Source organism: Diabrotica virgifera, chromosome 1 (genome assembly GCF_917563875.1).
Source record: "Diabrotica virgifera virgifera chromosome 1, PGI_DIABVI_V3a".
Taxonomy (NCBI): domain Eukaryota; kingdom Metazoa; phylum Arthropoda; class Insecta; order Coleoptera; family Chrysomelidae; genus Diabrotica; species Diabrotica virgifera.
Genome location: NC_065443.1, coordinates 127,505,653 through 127,527,076, shown reverse-complemented (window position 1 = coordinate 127,527,076; position 21,424 = coordinate 127,505,653). Strand labels below are relative to the sequence as shown.

The 21,424-nt window shown below is 31.8% G+C and overlaps 1 protein-coding gene across 1 annotated transcript in view; it reads left to right on the top strand.

The window, feature by feature from the left end:
* Nucleotides 1–21,424, top strand: part of LOC114331306 (UPF0430 protein CG31712) — a 36,874-nt gene that overhangs the window by 6,185 nt on the left and 9,265 nt on the right. The window contains exon 2 of the mRNA XM_028280831.2: nucleotides 10,763–11,126. Coding sequence (XP_028136632.1) covers nucleotides 10,763–11,126 — 364 coding nt within the window. The remainder of the gene's footprint in view (nucleotides 1–10,762; nucleotides 11,127–21,424) is intronic.

Here is a 21,424-nt window from a genome sequence, read left to right as displayed (position 1 = left end):
TCAACTTTGGACAAATGAAGGGCAATAGATAGATAGAACTTAACCTTGTATATTCACATTATCAGCCTTCACTTTTTTTTATTATTTGGTATTATGTAATAAAGCTTAAGATTCAGATTGATTTACACTAAATACAAATTAACTTTTCATTATAAATTTAGGAAACATTACAAAAATAGAAGCAAATTAAAAAAAACTGAATATCCGCATTCGTGAATGTCGGTAGCAGATATTCGCATTCGCATTCGTATTCGCGAATGTTCAAAAAATGACATTTGTTACATCACTATTCTCTACATTTGACTACCAATTTATTAAAATGCGGCAAAAAATTTAAATTTGAGGGAATTTCAGTTTCTAAGTGGGGATTTAAAAAATCACATCTGGCAACTCTGGTGGTAGTTGTAGCAAATTTTCCCTGGCATTCTCTGTCTCTCTGTAGGACCTCTCTCTTGTATGTTGGCCACAATCTCACTTCACTGTTTGAATGGGACAGGGCCATCCCATCGTATTGACAGTTCGTTGCTTAGTTGTCATTTTTGTCATTGTTTATTACTATTATTTTATAAAATGATTTATTCATTTTTAAAGTATTTAGACTTATTATAGAACAACTTTATGAAGACATTACAAGAGCCAGACACCTAGAAAAAAGATATTACGTAATAATTACGGGAGATTTCAACGCTAAAATAGGAAAGAACGAAAATAACGACAATGAATATATTGGAAATTTTGGACTGGGAAGTAGAAATCACAGGGGAGATATGCTCGCAAATTTCCTCAGCAAAGAAAAGCTATTCTGCTTAAACACATTCTACAAGAAAAATATGCAGAGAAAATGGACGTGGCACAGCCCAGACGGCAAATTAAAAAATGAAATTGACTTTATATTCTCTAACTCTAAATTCTGTCGACACTGGTAGTGACCATCGATTAGTTAGGGTGCGAATAGAAGTAAATACGAAATTCGATAGAAGAAAATTATTAACACAGGATAAATTACCAAACATAGAAGCACTCGAAATGAATCAAGAGGAATATCAAAGTGAACTAAAAAAGAAACTAGGACCTTTACCAGTATTCAACACGAAAGATATAAATGAAATAACAGAAAAATTAACGAATGACATAACATCAACTACAAAAAAGATCTGTGGTAAAAATAAAAATCCGAGAAAAACGAAACTAAAACAAACAACTCTGGATTTAATGGAAGAAAGAAGAAGAACATCTAAAGAATTACCAGAATATAAGGCTATCAACAATAAAGTTAAAAAGAGCATAAGGTCAGACTTGCGGGCTTATAAAACAAAACAAATATTGCAAACCATCGAAGACAATAGAAACTTGAGAGTATTGAAATCAAATTTAACTAAAGGAAAATCGAAGATAACTAAAATCAAAAACCAACAGGGGAATACGGTGACGGAAAAAACTCAAATAATCAAGGAAATACAAACGTTCTACAAGAATCTTTATACATCCACTATACAGAACCCCGGAACAGACCATAGAACAATTCTAAACGTCGGCTCGGAAACTCTCCCTAAAATAACTTCTTCGGAAATTAGACATGCCTTACAGCAAATGAAGAATAAAAAAGCTCCTGGCGAGGATCATATAACGTCTGAAATGTTAAAATGGGTGGCAACACCGTTGTAGAGGTTGTGGAAGTCTTGCTGAATAGGTGTCTAATAGAGAAAAGAATACCCAATCTGTGGGAAAACGCCGAAATAATACTTTTACACAAGAAAGGAGACACTACTAATATTGAAAACTACAGGCCTATAAGTTTGTTGTCACATTTATACAAATTGCTAACAAGAATAATAACCAACCGCATAACACAAAAACTTGATTTATATCAATCGGTTGAACAGGCGGGATTTCGAAAAGGGTTTGGTACTAACGATCACTTACAAACCATCAGAACACTGGTAGAAAAAACCATAGAATATAATGTACCCTTACATATGGCATTTATTGACTTTCACAAGGCTTTCGATAGTATTGAAACCTGGTCCTTTTTGTCAGCCCTCAGGGATGCTCGAATAGACTCACGGTACACTACACTCATTAAAAACATTTATGAATAGGCCACATTCCACATCAAAATCAATGAAGACCAAAAAACCGAAAAGTACGCCTTGGTAAAGGTATTAGACAAGGTGATACTATTTCACCAAAACTTTTTACCTTAGCATTGGAAAATGTATTCAAACAGTTCGACTGGGAGGAAAAAGGTCTAAACATTGATGGTGTATGTTTGAGTCATTTGAGGTTTGCGGACGACATAGTATTATTCAGTACAGATATCAAGGTACTGGAGCAAATGATGAAGGAACTAAACCAGCAGTCAAATAAAATAGGTCTCAAAATGAATCTTCAGAAAACAAAAATAATGAGTAATGTACAACCTAATCTTGTTATTGACAACGTCAGTCTTGAAAATGTAGACCACTATATATATATATATATATATATATATATATATATATATATATATATATATATATATATATATATATATATTTAAAAACATGAGATGTAGATCCTTGAAACACACTCAGTGATCAAAAGATCCAAGGTTAATGGTTTGACGACCACTCGTACGAAATCAAACAGATGAAATAGAGAATGTGGAAAAATCCCCTTACGAACAATTCACACATCCACCATTTCGGGTTGGGAAAAATTTTTTGAATAGAATCAAAGATCCAACACCAGTTCTTAGAAATGTGTTTCGCCCTCTTCAACCTCTCTGGGCTTATCAATAAAGATGAGAGGTTGAATATCTTTAGACACATTCCAATCAAAAAACAACATTCGAGACCTAGACATAGAAGGTGCGTAAATCTACGGCAAGTCCGACAATGACAGTCTCAAGTTTTAATTCCCTAATTACTTAAAGTAAGTAAAATATATGTTTAAAAACATGAGATGTAGATCCTTGAAACACACTCAGTGATCAAAAGATCCAAGGTTAATGGTTTGACGACCACTCGTACGAGATCAAACAGATGAAATAGAGAATGTGGAAAAATCCCCTTACGAACAATTCACACATCCACCATTTCGGGTTGGGAAAAATTTTTTGAATAGAATCAAAGATCCAACACCAGTTCTTAGAAATGTGGGCGAAACACATTTCTAAGAACTGGTGTTGGATCTTTGATTCTATTCAAAAAATTTTTCCCAACCCGAAATGGTGGATGTGTGAATTGTTCGTAAGGGGATTTTTCCACATTCTCTATTTCATCTGTTTGATTTCGTACGAGTGGTCGTCAAACCATTAACCTTGGATCTTTTGATCACTGAGTGTGTTTCAAGGATCTACATCTCATGTTTTTAAACATATATTTTACTTACTTTAAGTAATTAGGGAATTAAAACTTGAGACTGTCATTGTCGGACTTGCCGTAGATTTACGCACCTTCTATGTCTAGGTCTCGAATGTTGTTTTTTGATTGGAATGTGTCTAAAGATATTCAACCTCTCATCTTTATTGATAAGCCCAGAGAGGTTGAAGAGGGCGAAACACATTTCTAAGAACTGGTGTTGGATCTTTGATTCTATTCAAAAAATTTTTCCCAACCCGAAATGGTGGATGTGTGAATTGTTCGTAAGGGGATTTTTCCACATTCTCTATTTCATCTGTTTGATTTCGTACGAGTGGTCGTCAAACCATTAACCTTGGATCTTTTGATCACTGAGTGTGTTTCAAGGATCTACATCTCATGTTTTTAAACATATATTTTACTTACTTTAAGTAATTAGGGAATTAAAACTTGAGACTGTCATTGTCGGACTTGCCGTAGATTTACGCACCTTCTATGTCTAGGTCTCGAATGTTGTTTTTTGATTTGAATGTGTCTAAAGATATTCAACCTCTCATCTTTATTGATAAGCCCAGAGAGGTTGAAGAGGGCGAAACACATTTCTAAGAACTGGTGTTGGATCTTTGATTCTATTCAAAAAATTTTTCCCAACCCGAAATGGTGGATGTGTGAATTGTTCGTAAGGGGATTTTTCCACATTCTCTATTTATATATATATATATATATATATATATATATATATATATATATATATATATATATATATATATATATATATATATATATATATCGGACATACCATCAAAATCGGCAAAGAAAACCAAATAGCCGAAATAAAAAGATGCATACAATTGTCTTGGGTAGCTTTCGGCAAGTTAAGCTTTATCTTGAAGAATAGAGATATACCAATGTGTCTAAAACGTAGAGTTTATGACAAATGTATCTTGCCTGTAACTACATATGGACTGGAGACCATGGCCTTTACAAAGAAAACCTTAGAGCAGCTCAGTACAACTCAAAGAGCGATGGAGAGGGCCATGCTAGGGATTAGTTTGAGAGACAAAATTCGAAATATCGACATTTGTGAAAGAACAAAGATTACTGATGTCGCAGAACGTATAGCAAGGCTCAAGTGGCAATGGGTCGGACATGTTGCCCGAGGTAATCCCGAAAAATGGACACAGAGACTAACAAACTGGAGACCAAGAGAGAACAGGCGAGGAGTAGGCAGACTGCAGAAGAGGTGGGCAGATGATATCAAACAAGTCGTGGGCAAACAGTGGAGGAGAATTGCCAAGAGTAGAAATCAATGGAAGAGGCCTATGTCCAGCAGTGGACGAACACAGGCTGAAGAAGAAAGAGACTTATTATACTTTGTATCAAATAAACCTGGTTTTTTTGGAAAAACTTTGGTTTTTGCCAACCCTGGTTATCATCTGATTTTTGTTGCTAAAAAATATATTAATTTGTGTGGACTAAATTACAGTTCTGTTGATATCCTAGAAGACTTCACACAATGTTGCCAAATTGAATTTTGTTATAATCGGTTTAAATTTTCTATCCGACTTCCGAGCATACTATACATTGCTAGTATCAAATTGGCTTTACATTAGTTTAATTTTAGTCTATTAAGTTTTTTACTATTAATTGGTAAAAGACATTGGTATAATGGTGATAGTTTGTATTCTTCGGGTTTATGTTTAGTGTTTAGTTCTCTGTAATATTCTACGAATCTGTAGATAAAATAAACTATCCAAGGAGTCTTTTGAAGAGAATTTCCTCAATTTTGCATATCTTTACCTCCTATGTAACATTAGTTCTCCAGTTCTGTTTTTGAACTATTGGTTTAAAACTTAAGACATCTCTGTATTGTGGGGAAGTAACTTTTGCCCTTTTGATAAGGCTAATCCACTGATCAGGATTATAAAAAATAGTAGACTGACATTTTTTTGCAATTTCTATCACATAGTGCATGCTATCATTTTTGTTCTGGGAATGGCCAATTTCAAGAAAATGCTGTTATTACCATTTCTAATGCCACCGATGCATGAGCAAACATCGAAAAAATGAAACTATTGCAGTTTAATCTATGGCAATTGTCAGAATCCTATACGATTTTTCAAATGCCATCTTGTTTTACACTCTTGCAATTTGCAATTTTTACACTCTTGCGATATTTGTTTATGCCTATATATCTTTGATTAGTGCCAAAGTCGTAAATAATAAAATTATATGTTGTAATCTTACTCTTGTAATAAAAGGTATTTACTTCTGTCTTGGGTGTTACTTATACCTTCTGCAATGAAAGCACATTGTTGTAAATGATTTATCACTTCTCAACATTTTTTTATTACAGTGGAATATCTCTAACGAATATGGATATTACGAGGTTTCGCTTATAACAAGGTACACTAGATGTCCCATGAAATTCCTATTGAACTATAACACCTCTATAACGAGGCATATTTGGTTATAATGAGGAAAAATAAAATCGAAGAATATGTTTCTTTACCTGTTTTAGCGCAGTAAAGTCTATAAATAAATACTCCAACTGCTTTAATAGAAATGCCCAACATCTGTGTTATTATCGAACCCACCGGCTGTAATAAACTTTTTTCTGCATATCTATCGACTGATATTGAATATTGTAGGAAATTTATAATTTACGATGGCGAAGTCTTATTGTTCAGGTCGACCATCGACACATAATAAACTACGTAAGAGGTATCAAAACATTCCAATATTATTGTTGTCTGATATAACGAGATCCACTTATAATGAGGTAATTAGTCCGCCATTTCAGTTCTCGTTATAGAGGGAGTCTACTGTAGTATGTTTCAGATGTCATAACAGTCTCTAGTATAAAAAATCTACAAGGAAAAAGTTTTCCTGTAGTTGGCTGTATACCATGTAATACAAAAAACAGTAAAATCCTGTATAAAAGGTATATTTAAAATCCCTCAAAAGGGCCACATCAAAATCACATAACTAGTTTTCGATTGGTTTACCAGTCATCATCAGTGCTTACGTGCAATGTACATGCTAACCACCAAGATATTAACCACAAAAATATGTGGGTCAAAGCCCAGTAAAAGTAGTCCGTCAAGGAAACATTGGTTTAAAATGCTACATTAAGCTAGGATGTTTAAAATATTTAGCTAATCTGCCCCAGGTATCATCTGAGCTGTGGATTTGACTTGTTCACATGTTGAAAGTATGCCATCATACAACATGTGAACAAGTCAAATCCACAGCTCAGATGTTACCTGGGGCAGATTAGCTAAATATTTTAAACATCCTAGCTTAATGTAGCATTTTAAACCAATGTTTCCTTGGCAGACTACTTTTACTGGGCTTTGACCCACATATTTTTGTTAAATAATATCTTGGTGGTTAGCATGTACATTGCACGTAAGCACTGATGATGACTGGCAAACCAGTCGAAAACTAGTTATGTGATTTTGATGTGGCCCTTTTGAGGGATTTTAAATATACCTTTTATACGGGATTTTACTGTTTTTTTTTTTATTTTTTTTTTTTAGTCTCTAGTATATTTCTTCATATTTTTACTGTAATTGTGAGTTTAAGGTTTCCCCGTATTGTCTAACTGTAGCAACTGAAACTCATTTTTTTAGTTGGGCATATTCTAAGTACAGTTGTTTCGAGTTCTTCCTTGTATAATAAGAAGGTACAGGGAAAACAATTTTATGTGCACCACAATGTTATCTTTTGCACTCTCAGGGACCTTATGCCTCCATCCCTTGTCTAATTCGACCATACCACCGCCACTTAATTTTTGCAATGCAGTGCTAGCAGAAGTTTCAGGAATCACTAGTGTATTCAAGAATGTTGTTTTGTATAGGTATCTGTTCTTCCTTACAAATTTCCAACAAATACTGTAGTAACTTCATAATACTACTTTCTTCATGGTTACACACAAAAGCGATTAACACCTTCGCTGTGTTTTTAGATATTTGTAAACTTACGTTGAGTGTGTTACGAGGCATACCACATAGATATGATATGATATTTACATTAATGCACTTTCTGTTGCCTACATTAAGATATGAGTTATTATGTATTCTCTGGACGAATTTTCAGTATTAAAAAATGTGTTTATGGTAATACACCAGCAGTTATTATATTTTAAAGTGTTGATTTCTTAATTCTGTTGATAATTTACAGTAAAATTAACATTTTTTGTATATTTTATTTAAGGAGTTAGATACTTGGCATAGAATATCATTCTACATGATCTGATAGATTGATAGATAGATCTTTATTTAAATAGAAAAAACCTAATATACATACAGTATAAAGAAAAGAAAGTACACTATAAATTTTTGATATGTTGTTTAAGCAATATTTTGAAATTATTGAGACTAGTACATTTTTTTACAGCTGCAGGTAACTGATTAAACTTAAGAAAGCTTTTAAAAAAGAGCGAATTCATCGTACTTTTATAAATAGTTCTAGGTATATATATATGCCATCTAAACCTCTGGTATTATAAGAATGAATATCTTTGTTAAAAGAAATGAATTCTTGAAAATATTCAGGTGATAAGCCATTTACTATTTTGAAGACCAAAATCATGGTGAAATAAAACAATCTATTTTCAACAGAGAACCAGTTTAGGCTATTTAACATCGTCCTAATTGGAGTACGACGATTTGTTTTAAGAATTATTCTCATTCCACGGTTTTGTAATTTTTGTAGCATGTTAAGTTTATTAAGATTAAATAAATATAAGATTGATGAGCAATAGTCAAAATGAGGTTGAATAATTGTGTTATATACTGTAATTTTTGACTCCATTGACAAATTTTGAGATATTCTGCTCAGAAAGTATAGTTTTTTTGATATTTTTTTATGAACATACTCGAAATGACTGTCAAAATTCAGAATATTGTCAAGTTGGAATCCCAAATATTTAGCTGTTGTAACCACTTCAATTTTTTCATTATTAATATTTAAATTTACGTTCTCAGAATCGAGCAAGCTATATTTATGTTTAGTAGTGAAAACCATTGCATTTGTTTTTTTAACATTCAACTTAAGTTTATTAATTATCAAGTATTTGTTAACCATATCTAAAATAGTATTAATTTTTTGAATGGCTATATCAAAATTTTTATCACTACAACAGATTAGAGTATCATCGGCAAAAAGGTTAATAAACTCACAATTTACAAAAATATCGATATCGTTAATGTACAGAATAAATAAAAGAGGGCCTAATACACTGCCTTGAGGAATACCTGTATTACTATCCATTTCAGATGATAATTGGTCTTTAAAACGTACTTTCTGTTTGCGATGTTCTAAATAATTTTCTAACCACTCAATTATTGCACCTCCTATACCATACTGTTTAAGTTTTGATATCAATATTGTCCTGTCGATTGTCTCAAAAGCTCTTTTTAAATCTAGAAATACACCGACTACGTACTTATTTTTATCTAAATTACTCTTTATGTGACATAATGTAACTTGTAATGCTGATTCACAAGAGAATTGTTTACGAAACCCTGATTGATTATTAATTAAAATTTTATTTTTTGTTACATGTTCCAATAATTGTTCATAAACAGCAATTTCTAATAGTTTTTCTATAGGAGGTAAAGTATTGATTGGACGAAATTCTTCAGCTTTTGTAGTATTAGGTATTTTTTGTATAGGGGTGATAGTACTTATTTTTAATACTTCAGGAATTTTACCCGTAGCAAGAGATGTATTAATTAAATTTAACATAACGTTCCCAATGGTTTCAAAAACTTCCTTTACCATTCTGCAATTTAACGTTTCGTGCAGTGAGAATTTATTATCCAAATTGCCAACAATTTTTCTCAAATCCTGTATGGAAAGCTCTTCAAATTTATCAAAATTTAAATATAGATTATTATTTACATTACACTATGTTTCAGAATTCTTAATGCTTTGAACAATACCTTCAATGCTTTCAACAAAATACTCATTAAAACTGCTAGCTATTTCTAAGTTGTTTGTTAACCGTTTTGGGCCTGTAGCAGTTTCAAAGATTACAGAGTTTGGCATCTCTCGGCTATTGTCATTGATTAATTTTTTTAAAGTTTTCCACATTTGTTTTGGATTGTTTCTATACCTGTCTATTTTGTTAAAATAGAATCGCTCTTTTTTAAGCTTTAACATATTTACTACCTCATTTCTATGTCTCTTAAAAACTTGCCATTTATGTTCTTTTTCAATAACGTCAATACATTTTTTAAAATCTTTATAAGCCCTGTCACGCTGTTTAATTTGTTTAAATACCTCATAATCAAACCAAGGTAATTTAGATTGAAACTGACATGTTACAATTGGTATTATGCCATTGATTACATTTTCACAATTTTGCAAAATTTCCTGGTAAATGATATTAACATCAACAGAATCCAAATTAAAGTGACACATGATAAGACTAGTTTTGATTTTATCCAAGTTTTGATTACATAAATTTCTAAACTTGGATATATTACCATCAGATATATTATAACTATTATTATTAGAGATATTTACTGAAATAACGGAATGATCAGTAATTTTTGGACAGTCGTGAACACAAGCACTTATATTATTTTGATTAGAAAGCACATAATCTACCAAAGTTTTGCTAGTGTTAGTAATACGAGTAGGATAACTAATACACTGTTGTATCCCATAAGCCGAAAACATTTTTTTTATTTTTTCCCCATAGAAATTACTAGCTAACAAGTCTATATTAAAATCACCAACTAACACACAACGATAGTTTGTAGTAAATGAAGCATCACATATTTCTTCCAAATCTTCAATGAATTGAGCATCAGAACTGGATGGTGAATGGTATAAACACCCCACCAAGTAGACCATGGATTTAAAATCAACTTTTATTACTTTGCACCAATAATTATTACGCAATTGAAATGTTTTAAAATTTGAGAAATCATAATGTTTGTTGATGTATAATTGTTGATGAATATGGCAATAATTTTCAAGTTTCACCTCTATATCTTCAATATCTGATGTCGTCCTAGTCTCACTCAATAGAATTATTTTGGGGTTATAGCAAGTTATGGATTCCTGAACTTGGTCTCTATTTTTAACTATGCTTTGGGCGTTGAGATAAATTATATCGGAGTTGAATGGTATATTAGGGTTTATAACGTGTTTTTTTGAACGGATTTCGAAACGATAGTTGGTTTATTATTTATATATCTAATAGTTTTGGTAGTATCACCGTTATCGATCAAAGTCTGTAGTTTATTTTTAATTGTTTTAAAATATTCTTGTTGAGCCTTCGTTTGATCACCAAATATTCTGATGCTTGGAATAGAAATTAATTGTCTATTCTTAAGAACAAATTTGGCATCTGATAACTCAATAATTTCTATTTTTATAATTAGACTATATTTTCTTTCCAGAAAACGTTCAAATTCAATATCTTCATCCTCCAGTAGTAACGCTTCCGACGATGGTTCCAGAAATGATAAATCCAGTAGAAAGTACAAATCACGTAAAATGGATGAAGTTGAGAGGTTGGCAGAAATGGAACGCAACAGAAGACAGAGGGAAGCAGAGCAAAGGTTAATAGAAGAAGAAACTGCAAAAAGGATAGAAGATTTAGTCAAGAAAAGGGTAGAAGAGGAATTAGAAAAGAGGAGGGATGAAATAGAGAAAGAGGTAACTAAAAGGGTTGAGGAAGCCAAACGGATAATGGAAAAGGAAATGATGGAGGACCTGGAGAAGAGGAGGGAGAAATTAAAAGAAGAAGAAAGAAGGCGTGAGGTAAGAATTAAATTTCTGCTACTAGTACAATATTTTTACTGAAATGAAATTTGTGACATTTACATGTTTGTTATAGAGTTTTTTCGGTTATTATAGATTTTTTTTTGTAAAACGTGTTTCATATTGTAACTGATTTTAATGGTCTCTTTGTAAATAGCTTACAGGGACCTACAACCTTTTCCCTTACCATAATAATTGAAAATATGGAGAAATAAAGCATGTAATGGTAAAAAGACTTTTAATGTTCTCGAATTTTTTCAATAAATGATTACGTAGTTTAGTACATTGATTGGATATATAAAAAATCAGTTCAATTAAAAGATGAATCACATGATACATTCTTCGAGTATTAATTTGTTCTTAAATTTATTTCTTTACAATAGTAAACATTTTATTAAAGTCTTAGATAAATTCACAAAACACTATAAAATTATCTTCTATGAAAATAAAAACCATAGTGACATCATCACTAATACGACATAATATAGAGTGGTATTTTACCATTAGTAAGGAAAGTTTGTCAAGGATGTTTCATTAAATTGTTGCTTCATATGCTTTAAATCAGATACAAAAAACTAATGGGAAATAAAGCAAAATCAAACAGTGTAAACATATTATATAGTAAAATTATTAAACATTTAACCATCTATGAAGTCCTATATGTTCACAGTAGAAAATTTCATTCGTTAGCTTTGTAGAAGCTGTAGTTCAAAAAGATATTTAAAATTTACAGATTCAAATCACTAACACCCAATTTTTAATTGATTGCACTCCCCGGCACAAAATTCCGTTAATAAAGGTTTTTGATTAAGTTTGAAAATTTATAACTTTATTATTTGTACTCCGATATTCCATATTCATGCACCACTTTGTAGGTACATGTATTGAGGTTGTTTGTTATTATTCCGGTAACAAAAATTATTTGATTAGATGACATTATACAGGGGTGAATGGAAGCGTTGTATTTTCTCCTAACTTTAAAAAATTCTGTGGAAAAATTGAAGTGCCGATTTTGTTTGATAGTCCTTTCGTATTATCTCTGAGGCACCCCTAAGATTTTGATTTTTGAATTATCCGAATATCTCTTTTCTTGTAAAAGCTGTAAATAAAAACAATGCTTTGAAGGTTTATTTAATTAAAAATATCAAACTCACTAAAATTAACAAACCAAAACAAAATTAACAACAAAACAAAACAATTCAATAGCGGGTGTGTTCACCTCTCGCAGCAGTGACTGCTCGCAATCTGTTTGTCATCGAATGAATAAGATTTGGTATCCTTGCCTGATATTCCTCTACCAGCGCCAACCTTAACTGTACCAAATTTTCTAGAGGCCTAGGATGACAGCGAATAGCTATTTTAAATTCATTCCATAAATGCTCGATTGGATTGAGATCTGGGCTGCATGCGGGCCATTCCATTCCTATCAATCCAATCTCTATTTAAGATATTCATGTTTATAGTGTAGGAAACAGAGGTTGGACCTCGCAAAATAGACACAAGTCCGGTTTTATTTTTTTTTCTGGTATATCAAGGGGTGCTTATTATAAGACTAACTTTTTCTTAAAAATTTTCGCCCGGAACCCCCCTTTCATCCCTATAAAGAGGGTAATTTGTGGTTTTTGCAAAACGTGTCTCTTCCTGTACGTTTTGCAAAAAATTTACTTAATAGTAAAATGAAGGGGACTATATTTCCTTCTATTTATTTCCCGACAGCATATGTCTATCACCCACCGTTTAGCGGGGGTGGCGCCCCAAAGTTGACAAGTTTTTAAAAAAGATGTTTTTAAAAAAATAATTTTGCCCTAACTGTAATGAAAATTAAGAAGAAACCCTGGGAAGATTAATCACAAATAAGTGTCTGATTTTTTTGGTATAGGTTTCATTTAAGGGTAGTTGCCCATTTTTTAATTACAGGGTGTTACATTTTAAAAAACCCCTTTATATACCATCTGAACCGCATATCGATGGCTTAGTGTGAAAACCTCGTATCTCATTAAATTAAAATTTTACAGGAGAGGCAAAAAAACTGATTTTCTGCATAATATAACCTAAAAATAAAAATTACGTTACGTATTTTTAATTCGAGCACATTGAGACAGATATCTGATATTGGCACAGAGCTAAAAGTGTTAAATGTTGCTATTAAATTGGAAATATAAATATTAACTATGAAAAACACGTAAATATCCTTGCAGTATATAGAGCCTTTGCCCAAGTAACTATGATAACCTCGTATATCTTGAGGTATATCTTTTCATCTCAAATGAGGTTGTGTTTATTATTATTTACGAGGTTTTCATTTTTCATAGCTTCATAGCCTCCAAATACTAGGTCGATACAATACAAATCTTTTGATTTAAGGTTCATAAAATGTTTCTATATGCCGGACTACCTTTTGCTGTTCACAAAAAACATTTCTGCAAGTCGAATCTCCCAAACAAACATTCCAAATTAAGTACCAAATTTTTAGTTATAAATATACGTGGTATTCACACTAAATCAAGAGAGCAATTGATAAACGTGGTTTCTTTTTTCGGCTGTAGAAAATAGTCTAGTGTATTTGGATTTTTTTACAGTTGTAAATCGTGAGATACAAGGTTTTCACACTAAGCCATCGATATGCTAGAGTAAAAAAACTTTCAGTGATTATCCATGTACTGGTGTTATTTACAAATTTCTATAATGCACCTCCATGTTTTTTCCGGGACCTCCCCCAAAAAAAGGAGAATTAATAAAAAATGTGATTTTCTTGGAATCAATCACACACCATGCCCTTTATTAAAATGCTTCATAGATCATTTTGTGCACGTTCTTATTAATCCATGCATGGACACCAAAAGCGATTTCTTAATGCAACCCCTGTAGCAAAAAAAAAATAAGTAAAGGGGGGGGGTGAAAAAAAAATATTTTTTTTGCTTTTTGACCCATATTGACATATGCTCCATCAATAGGTTTTTTCATAAATATATTATTATTGCAACATCCCTGTGGAAACTACCCCTATCCTTGAAAATAAACTGCAGAAACTACCCCTATCCCTTGTAGAGCACGTTTTGACGATTTTCTCATTACTTATGCATTTTTTTAAAACAAAACTTATACAGAATTAAAAACTACTATTTTCTCTACAAGTAAGGTCCTATTCTCCTTTTCATGACCATTTTTCAGTGCGTCACAAATTATAGAAAAAAAGGTAAGTCGGTGATAATACACATTTATGACATTTATTCTAACATGACATTTTAGTTAAATCTGACAGTTGCCACATTTTATTTTCAATTTGGAATAAAAACAAATCAATTTTGTCTATTGCATTTATAAAGTGGTATTTTCATTGATTTGTATAGTCTTATAAATTGTACAGATAGTCCATTCTTTCACGGTTTTTGCTCTAAATTTTAAAGAACCGCTTGGATTGACATGAAATTGGGCATACGTATAGCTTACATGTCAAAGAAAAAAAGTGATATTGTGCCGATGTGTGCTTTTGCCCTGGGGGTGACTTTCACCCCCTCTTGGGGGTGAAAAAATATATGTCTAAAATAAGTCCGGAAATGGGTAAACTGACTAATTCTAAGTAACTTTTGTTTTATAGAGCTTTTTCGCCAAGTCAACACTTTTCGAGTTATTTGCGAGTGAATATGTTCATTTTTCAACCAAATAACCACATTTTTAGACGGTTTTTCGCAAATAACTCAAAAAGTAAGTATTTTGTCGAAAAAAATGTTCTTAGCAAAAATATAGCCTATAAAAAAGTAAAAATAATGGTGTACGTGTTAGGTCTCTGGATCTCGTAGAACCAGAGTTATAACCAATGAAAAATAGATTCATATTCACCAAATTTCAAATAGAATATTTCGACGTGAAATATCGAAAAAATTAGGCACTTTTTGGGGAAAACCTTTATAACTTTTTTTAAAGTGTTTAAAAAAAGCTTTATTTCTGTTTTTACAAACAGTTTCTAGCATTAAATATAAGCAAGTTACGCTTAAAATAAAGTTGGTCCCTTTTGTTTTTGTAAAAAAAAATCGGGAAGACCACCCCCTAATTAGCAACTTAAATGAAATTAATCGTTACCGCTCCACAAATTATTTTACTTATGTTGTGTTTATATGATCTGTAAGTTTAATCGATTCAAAGTGCTTAGTTTTGAAAAAATTTGGTTCCAAAGTAAAATTTTTAAAAATTTAAATTTTGAAAAATATGCTTTTTTTTCAAAATAATTTAAAAATTGTTAGAGATACCAAAAATCTCGAAAAACAAAAAAAGTCAGATTTGCTTTTCTGAATATCATGTATTTTTTTGTTTTTCTGTTAGACAAACATGGATTAAGATTTGGTGTTTCTAAATTTTGCATACATTCGTGATCAGTGACTCGTTCAACCCCTTTTAACTACAGCCTTTTCAATAATAACGACTTTGAACCGATGAAACTTACAGATCATATAAACAATATATACACGAGTCAAGAAACTTGTGAAGTCGTAACGAATAAGTTCATTTAAGATACTAATTAGGGGATGATTTTCTCGATTTTTTTACCAAAACCAAAAGGGACTAACTTTATTTTGAGCGTAACTTGTTTAATTTTGATGCTAGAAATTTTTTTTATAAAACAAAAATGAAGCTTTTTTAAAACACTTTAAATAATTTGTAATGAGTTTTCCCCGAAATGTACTTCATTTTTGGTTATTTTACGTTAAAGTATTCCATTTGGAATTTGACGAATATGAACCTATTTTTCATTAGCTATAACTCTGCTTCTACTAGGTGTAGAGACGTGATAAATACACCATTTTTTAAAAAAATTTACAGGCTATATTTTTGCTAAGAATGTTTTTTCGACAAAATACTATTTGAGTTATTTGCGAAAAGCCGTCTAAAAGCGTGTTATTTTGTTGAAAAAATGAACATATTCACTGCCAAATAAATCGAAAAGTATTGACTTACTGAAAAAACTCTATAGAACAAAAGTTACTTAAAATTAGCCAGTTTATCCATTTCCTGACTTTCTTTGGACGAATATTTTTTCACCCCCAAGAAGGGGTGAAAACCACCCCCGGGTAAAAGCACATATCGGCACAATATCACTTTTGTTCTTTGACTTGTTAGCTATGTGTATGCCAAATTTCATGTCAATCCAAGCGGTTCTTTAAAATTTAGGGGTTTTGCAATATTTTACCGTTAAAGAACGCACTAAGATTATATTGATAATATTATTATTTTATTTAATAAATAATTCTTTTTTGATTATGGCGCCATCTATCGACAACTAGAATAATCACCGAACTAGAATAATTACCAAAGTAATCACCGACGTGCCTTTTTTTCTGTCATATACAATTTAATGCGTTAGAGAGAAATCGAAAAACTGTTGCGCACTGAAAAATGGTCATGAAAAGGACTATATGCATTTTTTTCGTATAAGCAACCGTTACGGCACAGTGGCGCCGTAATCCTCAGAAATGCTTTGGCGGGCTTCAGTTTTTGTTTTTTTTTTTCGTCACCTATTTATTTTATGGATAACGTACTTATGTAAAATAAAAGTCTGCTACACAGTATGACCTATGCATATTTTATTTTCTCTGCACCCTAAAGCCACAGTGATGGCCCAAAATCAATTTTTGATTATTTTCTTTATTAATTCTCATTTCTTTTGGGGTGGTTCCGGGGAAAATATGGGGGTGCATTATACAAATTTGTAAATATCACTATTACATGGATAATCGCTGAAAGTTTTTTTACTCTAGCATAGGCGGTTGGTATAAAAAGGGGTTTTTTAAAATGTAACCTTGTAATTAAAAAATTTGCAATTGCCCTTAAATGAAACCTATATTAAAAAATCAGCCACTTATTTGTGATTAATTGCCGCAGGGTTTCTTCTTAATTTCCGTTACAGTTAGGGAAAAAAAAAATTAAAAACATTTTTTTTAATTTGTCAATTTTGGGGCGCCACCCCCGCTAAACGGTGGGTGATAGACATATGCTGTCGGGAAATAAAAAGTAGAAAATATAGTCCTCTTCATTTTAGTATTAAGTAAATTTTTTGCAAAACGTACAGGAAGGGCTACGTTTCGCAAAAACCACAAATTACCCCTTTTTTTATTAATGGCTTTGACATAGCCAATTAGCCAGACTATTTGTTTTTTTTGTATGGTATTACAATAACAATTTTAAGTTAATATCTAAGCCTACTTATTATCTAAATTTACAGGGTGTTATAATATATTAATGGATACATTTTTCAATTTTGTATGATATTTTTACAATTTTTAATTTTATTATCTAAGCCTATTTAAAATTTAAATTTACAGGACGTTACATATTCGTAAAGACATTGTAACGTCTGCTTATTTTTTGGAAAAAGAACTTTGTTTAAATTGACAGGTAAAGGACAATTTAGAACAATTAACTTTTCATACATTACTTTAATATTTTGTCTGTACTGTCCACACTCCAATATGAGGTGCTGTAGATCTCCCATTGCACCACAGGCGCAATATGGGTTATCACTGATACCTATGCTGTGTTTGTATGCTGGGGTTAGTGCGTGATTTGACCTCATTGGGAATTAGTGGTTGGCAATTTCTAAAATTTATTCCCGTTGTACATACTTTGGTTATATACACGTTGCCAATTTTGTTTGCAATGGTTTTTACTGATATTATCTATATCGGTTACTGGTAGAAGTATGTTGTTTATGTTTCGTTTGGTTAAAGCTGCAGATTTAGCTAATTTGTCGACTTCTTCATTTCCAAATATTCCAGAATGTCCTCTAACCCAACAAATAATAATTGAACTGCCCGAGGAAGTAATATCATAATATAGACTCTTAATTTCTATCTCAATGTGGTTTAGATTTTTTGTCGATTGGATAGAAGTGAGTTTGTCCACAATACTTCTACAATAGGTGAAAATGATATAATATTACCCCCTTTAAAGGGATGAAAACGGTGGTTTCGGGGCGAAATTTTTTAAGAAAAAGTTAGTTTCATAATAAGCACCCCTTGATATACCAGAAAAAAAAATGAAACCTGACTTATGTCCATTTTGCGAGGTTCAACATCTGTTTCCTACACTATTATGAGTCAATCAGTGTTTTTATGTATAAAAGATTGTGCAGCTCTTACAGGGAAAGAGATATTCGGATAATTCAAAAACCAAAATCTTAGGGGTGCCTTCGGGATAATACGAAAAAAACCAGTTCTTCAATTTTTCCACAGAATTAATTTTTTTAAAGTTAGGAGAAAATACAACGCTTCCATTCACCCCTGTATAATGCCACCTAAGCAAAAATTGTTTATTACCAAATAATAACAGACGATGTCAATACGTGTACCTACTAACTGATGCAAGAATCTTGAAAATTGTAATACAAATAAAACAGTTAAACATTGTCAAACTCAATCAAAAATATTTAGTGGCGGAATTTTGTGCGGGGGAGTGTATATAGGATATATTTATAATAATAAAATATAAATTTATTATATTTGTATGGAACAAATCTGTGACATATTTATTAACAATTTGAAAATTTTTCATAATGAATACTTTTTTAGATAAGTTTGTTGGTTTTTGTATCCATTTATAAACGAACAGTGCACATGCTTTAATTGACTGTGTAATGACAATATTTTCCGTTCTAAATATAAAGAATAGATAAAAATCTTTTTATCACAAACTACATGCGTTATTTTACTACATTTATATGGGCTATTTGTAATATAAGCATGGTTGAATTGAATAGATCATAATTACTTGCACCAAAACATATATTAAATTAATCCAAACAAAGATTATTAACTGCAATTAATAAAAATTTTAAATTGTAAATAGTTGAGATAATATAATAGAATTATGTAATGTTTGTGTTGGTGTATTAAATACGGGGCATGTTTTTAGTAAGTATGACTTTGACCTGCAAAAAAACTGTTTTTGACATTATCACTCTCAGTTCTACTTTTCCACATAACTGCCACCAATCACAAATATCAAGACATCAAACAATACCAAAATACTTATATTAAATAACAGTATCATGGCCATAAAACACCTCTCTTTTAAGGCATCATTATTCTGACATTGACCTCCAAAATGCTTCTTCAGTTGCAGAGGTATATCTTGCAGTCACAGGGTGCTAGATAGGAGCTTTATGGAGAATAGTCAAATTGCTGCGTGTGAACAGCCATTGTCTTACAGCAAAACGATCCCATTATCAGTATGTTGTGTATTTTGTTTTAAATTTTACAGCACTTTTTTTTAAGTGTTAAGCCTTACTATACTTTTCGAAATTCATTTTTACCAAGAAGTCAAAAATCAACAATCAACATCCCCTTCATGTCCAAAGAGGTGGTACATATAATTTTCCGGACTGAAATTGACTGTTTAAACTTCACTCCATTTTTTTCTTCACTTATCATATTATGCTTTCAGCCTACTTTAGACATTTATTTACTATATATTCGCAATTTTCCCTCTCTAATAAGTGTAAAAATTTCTCCTGCATTTCAAATTCTGTACCAATCCCGGTATGTCATGGCCGCGAATGTTGATTTCATGGATTATTTCATCGGTCGTGACAATGACGTAAATAATTTTCATGTTCACCATAAGAACGTTTTTGGATAGTTAAAACATTCAATAACAATTTCTTAAATAACACTTCTTGAAACTTGACAGAATGCATTTGATATCAAAGAAAGTGTCTGTTTTCTGTCACTTTCTCGTCAACTTAATATGAATTGGTCTCGACATCCTTTCAGCTAATCTTACACCACTTTTAGTATCTACTCATCCTAAACAACAACATTAGTTTATTTGGTACACCGATTTCCTTTAACACTTTTATCAGTCTTCCTCTCTTAGCTGTGTTATAGGCCATTCTTCTTCTTCACGTGACATATAGAATTATCTGACATTGGCGATCACCATTGCGAAGGGTTCTAGATCTTCTGCCACATGGAATAAATATTGTCCTGCTTTTGGCATCTGAGTCCATTCATGGATGTTTTCAGCCAAGAAACCTGCTTTCTTCCTTCGCCTCTCTGACCTTATAGTTTGCCTTTAAGAATCAGTTGCAGTATTCCATATCGATTTCCCTCAATGTATGCCCCAGATAAAACATTTTCCGATATTTTACACTCTTTAGTTATTCTCTCTTTGTTAACCCTCCTTAGAACTTCCCCTTTAGCTATCCTTGCCGTCGAAGGTATCTTCAATATTCGTCTATGAATTCACATTTCTAATGCTTCAATTCCGTTTATGCTTGATACTGTTAGGATCCACATCGCCTGTATATCTAATTACGTTAAGTAATTTTTCCGTTGATTTTTATTCTAAATGGCTGTCTCTCAAGTGCTTTTTAAAATACATATGCCATTATGAAGTTTAGATACAGTAAGTACTTGATATCATATTCACCATTTTCCTAAAAGTTGCGGTACAGAGAAGATTTAGTCGGTTGTTAAAACATTAACCGACATAATAAAATAGTTTTTGTTTTTGCCTTCAGGCTCCACGTTCAGAATCTCAATGTTAATGTGAATAATTCACTGAGCGCCTGGGGGGCCAAACAAGGCGTCAGTTAAATATAACTCACGTGGCGTTCAATGTGTCAATCTATTACACCATAAAGAACAATAATTATTATCTTCAAAGATATAGCTTCAGCAATAGGATTCAGTCTTCTGTTCAATAAACAAACAGTCTTCTGTTCTTTTAAAACAAAATTTATCAATATGAAAACCCTTTATAGTTAGAACAAACAACTAAACAGTCTTATCTATCATGTCCTTCTAGGATTAAACTGATTTCAATTCTTCTACCAACTAAATCTCTTTTTTGTAAAATAATTTCTCTTTTGTCTTGGAACACTGTTAACAAATGTGGCACCCACTTTGAACACAACTTTCTTATTGACTTAAGCCCGAATTATGATTGTTTTAGTATATTAGTCATTACATCTACCAAAACATTTATATTTAAACAGCCTGTATAACTGTAAAACGTCCATATAATAACGACTCAATAAAATTTCTAAAAATCACTTAATTAAGCTCAGTAACTTCTTTGTACCTGTAAATGAACAATGTAAAGCTGATAGGTAGACTGTAGATTTGATGTCTACATACTAGTCTTGAAAAGTTATGTCATTTAATATATGCCAATAGCGTGTAAGCTAAGGGTCATCGGTGCGTGAACAAAGAACCGCTATGGAAGAAATTTGGCAGCTCTCGATGATGGACCAAGGAACGCCCACGCGGCACAGGTATTATCAAACCTTTTTTATACACCAT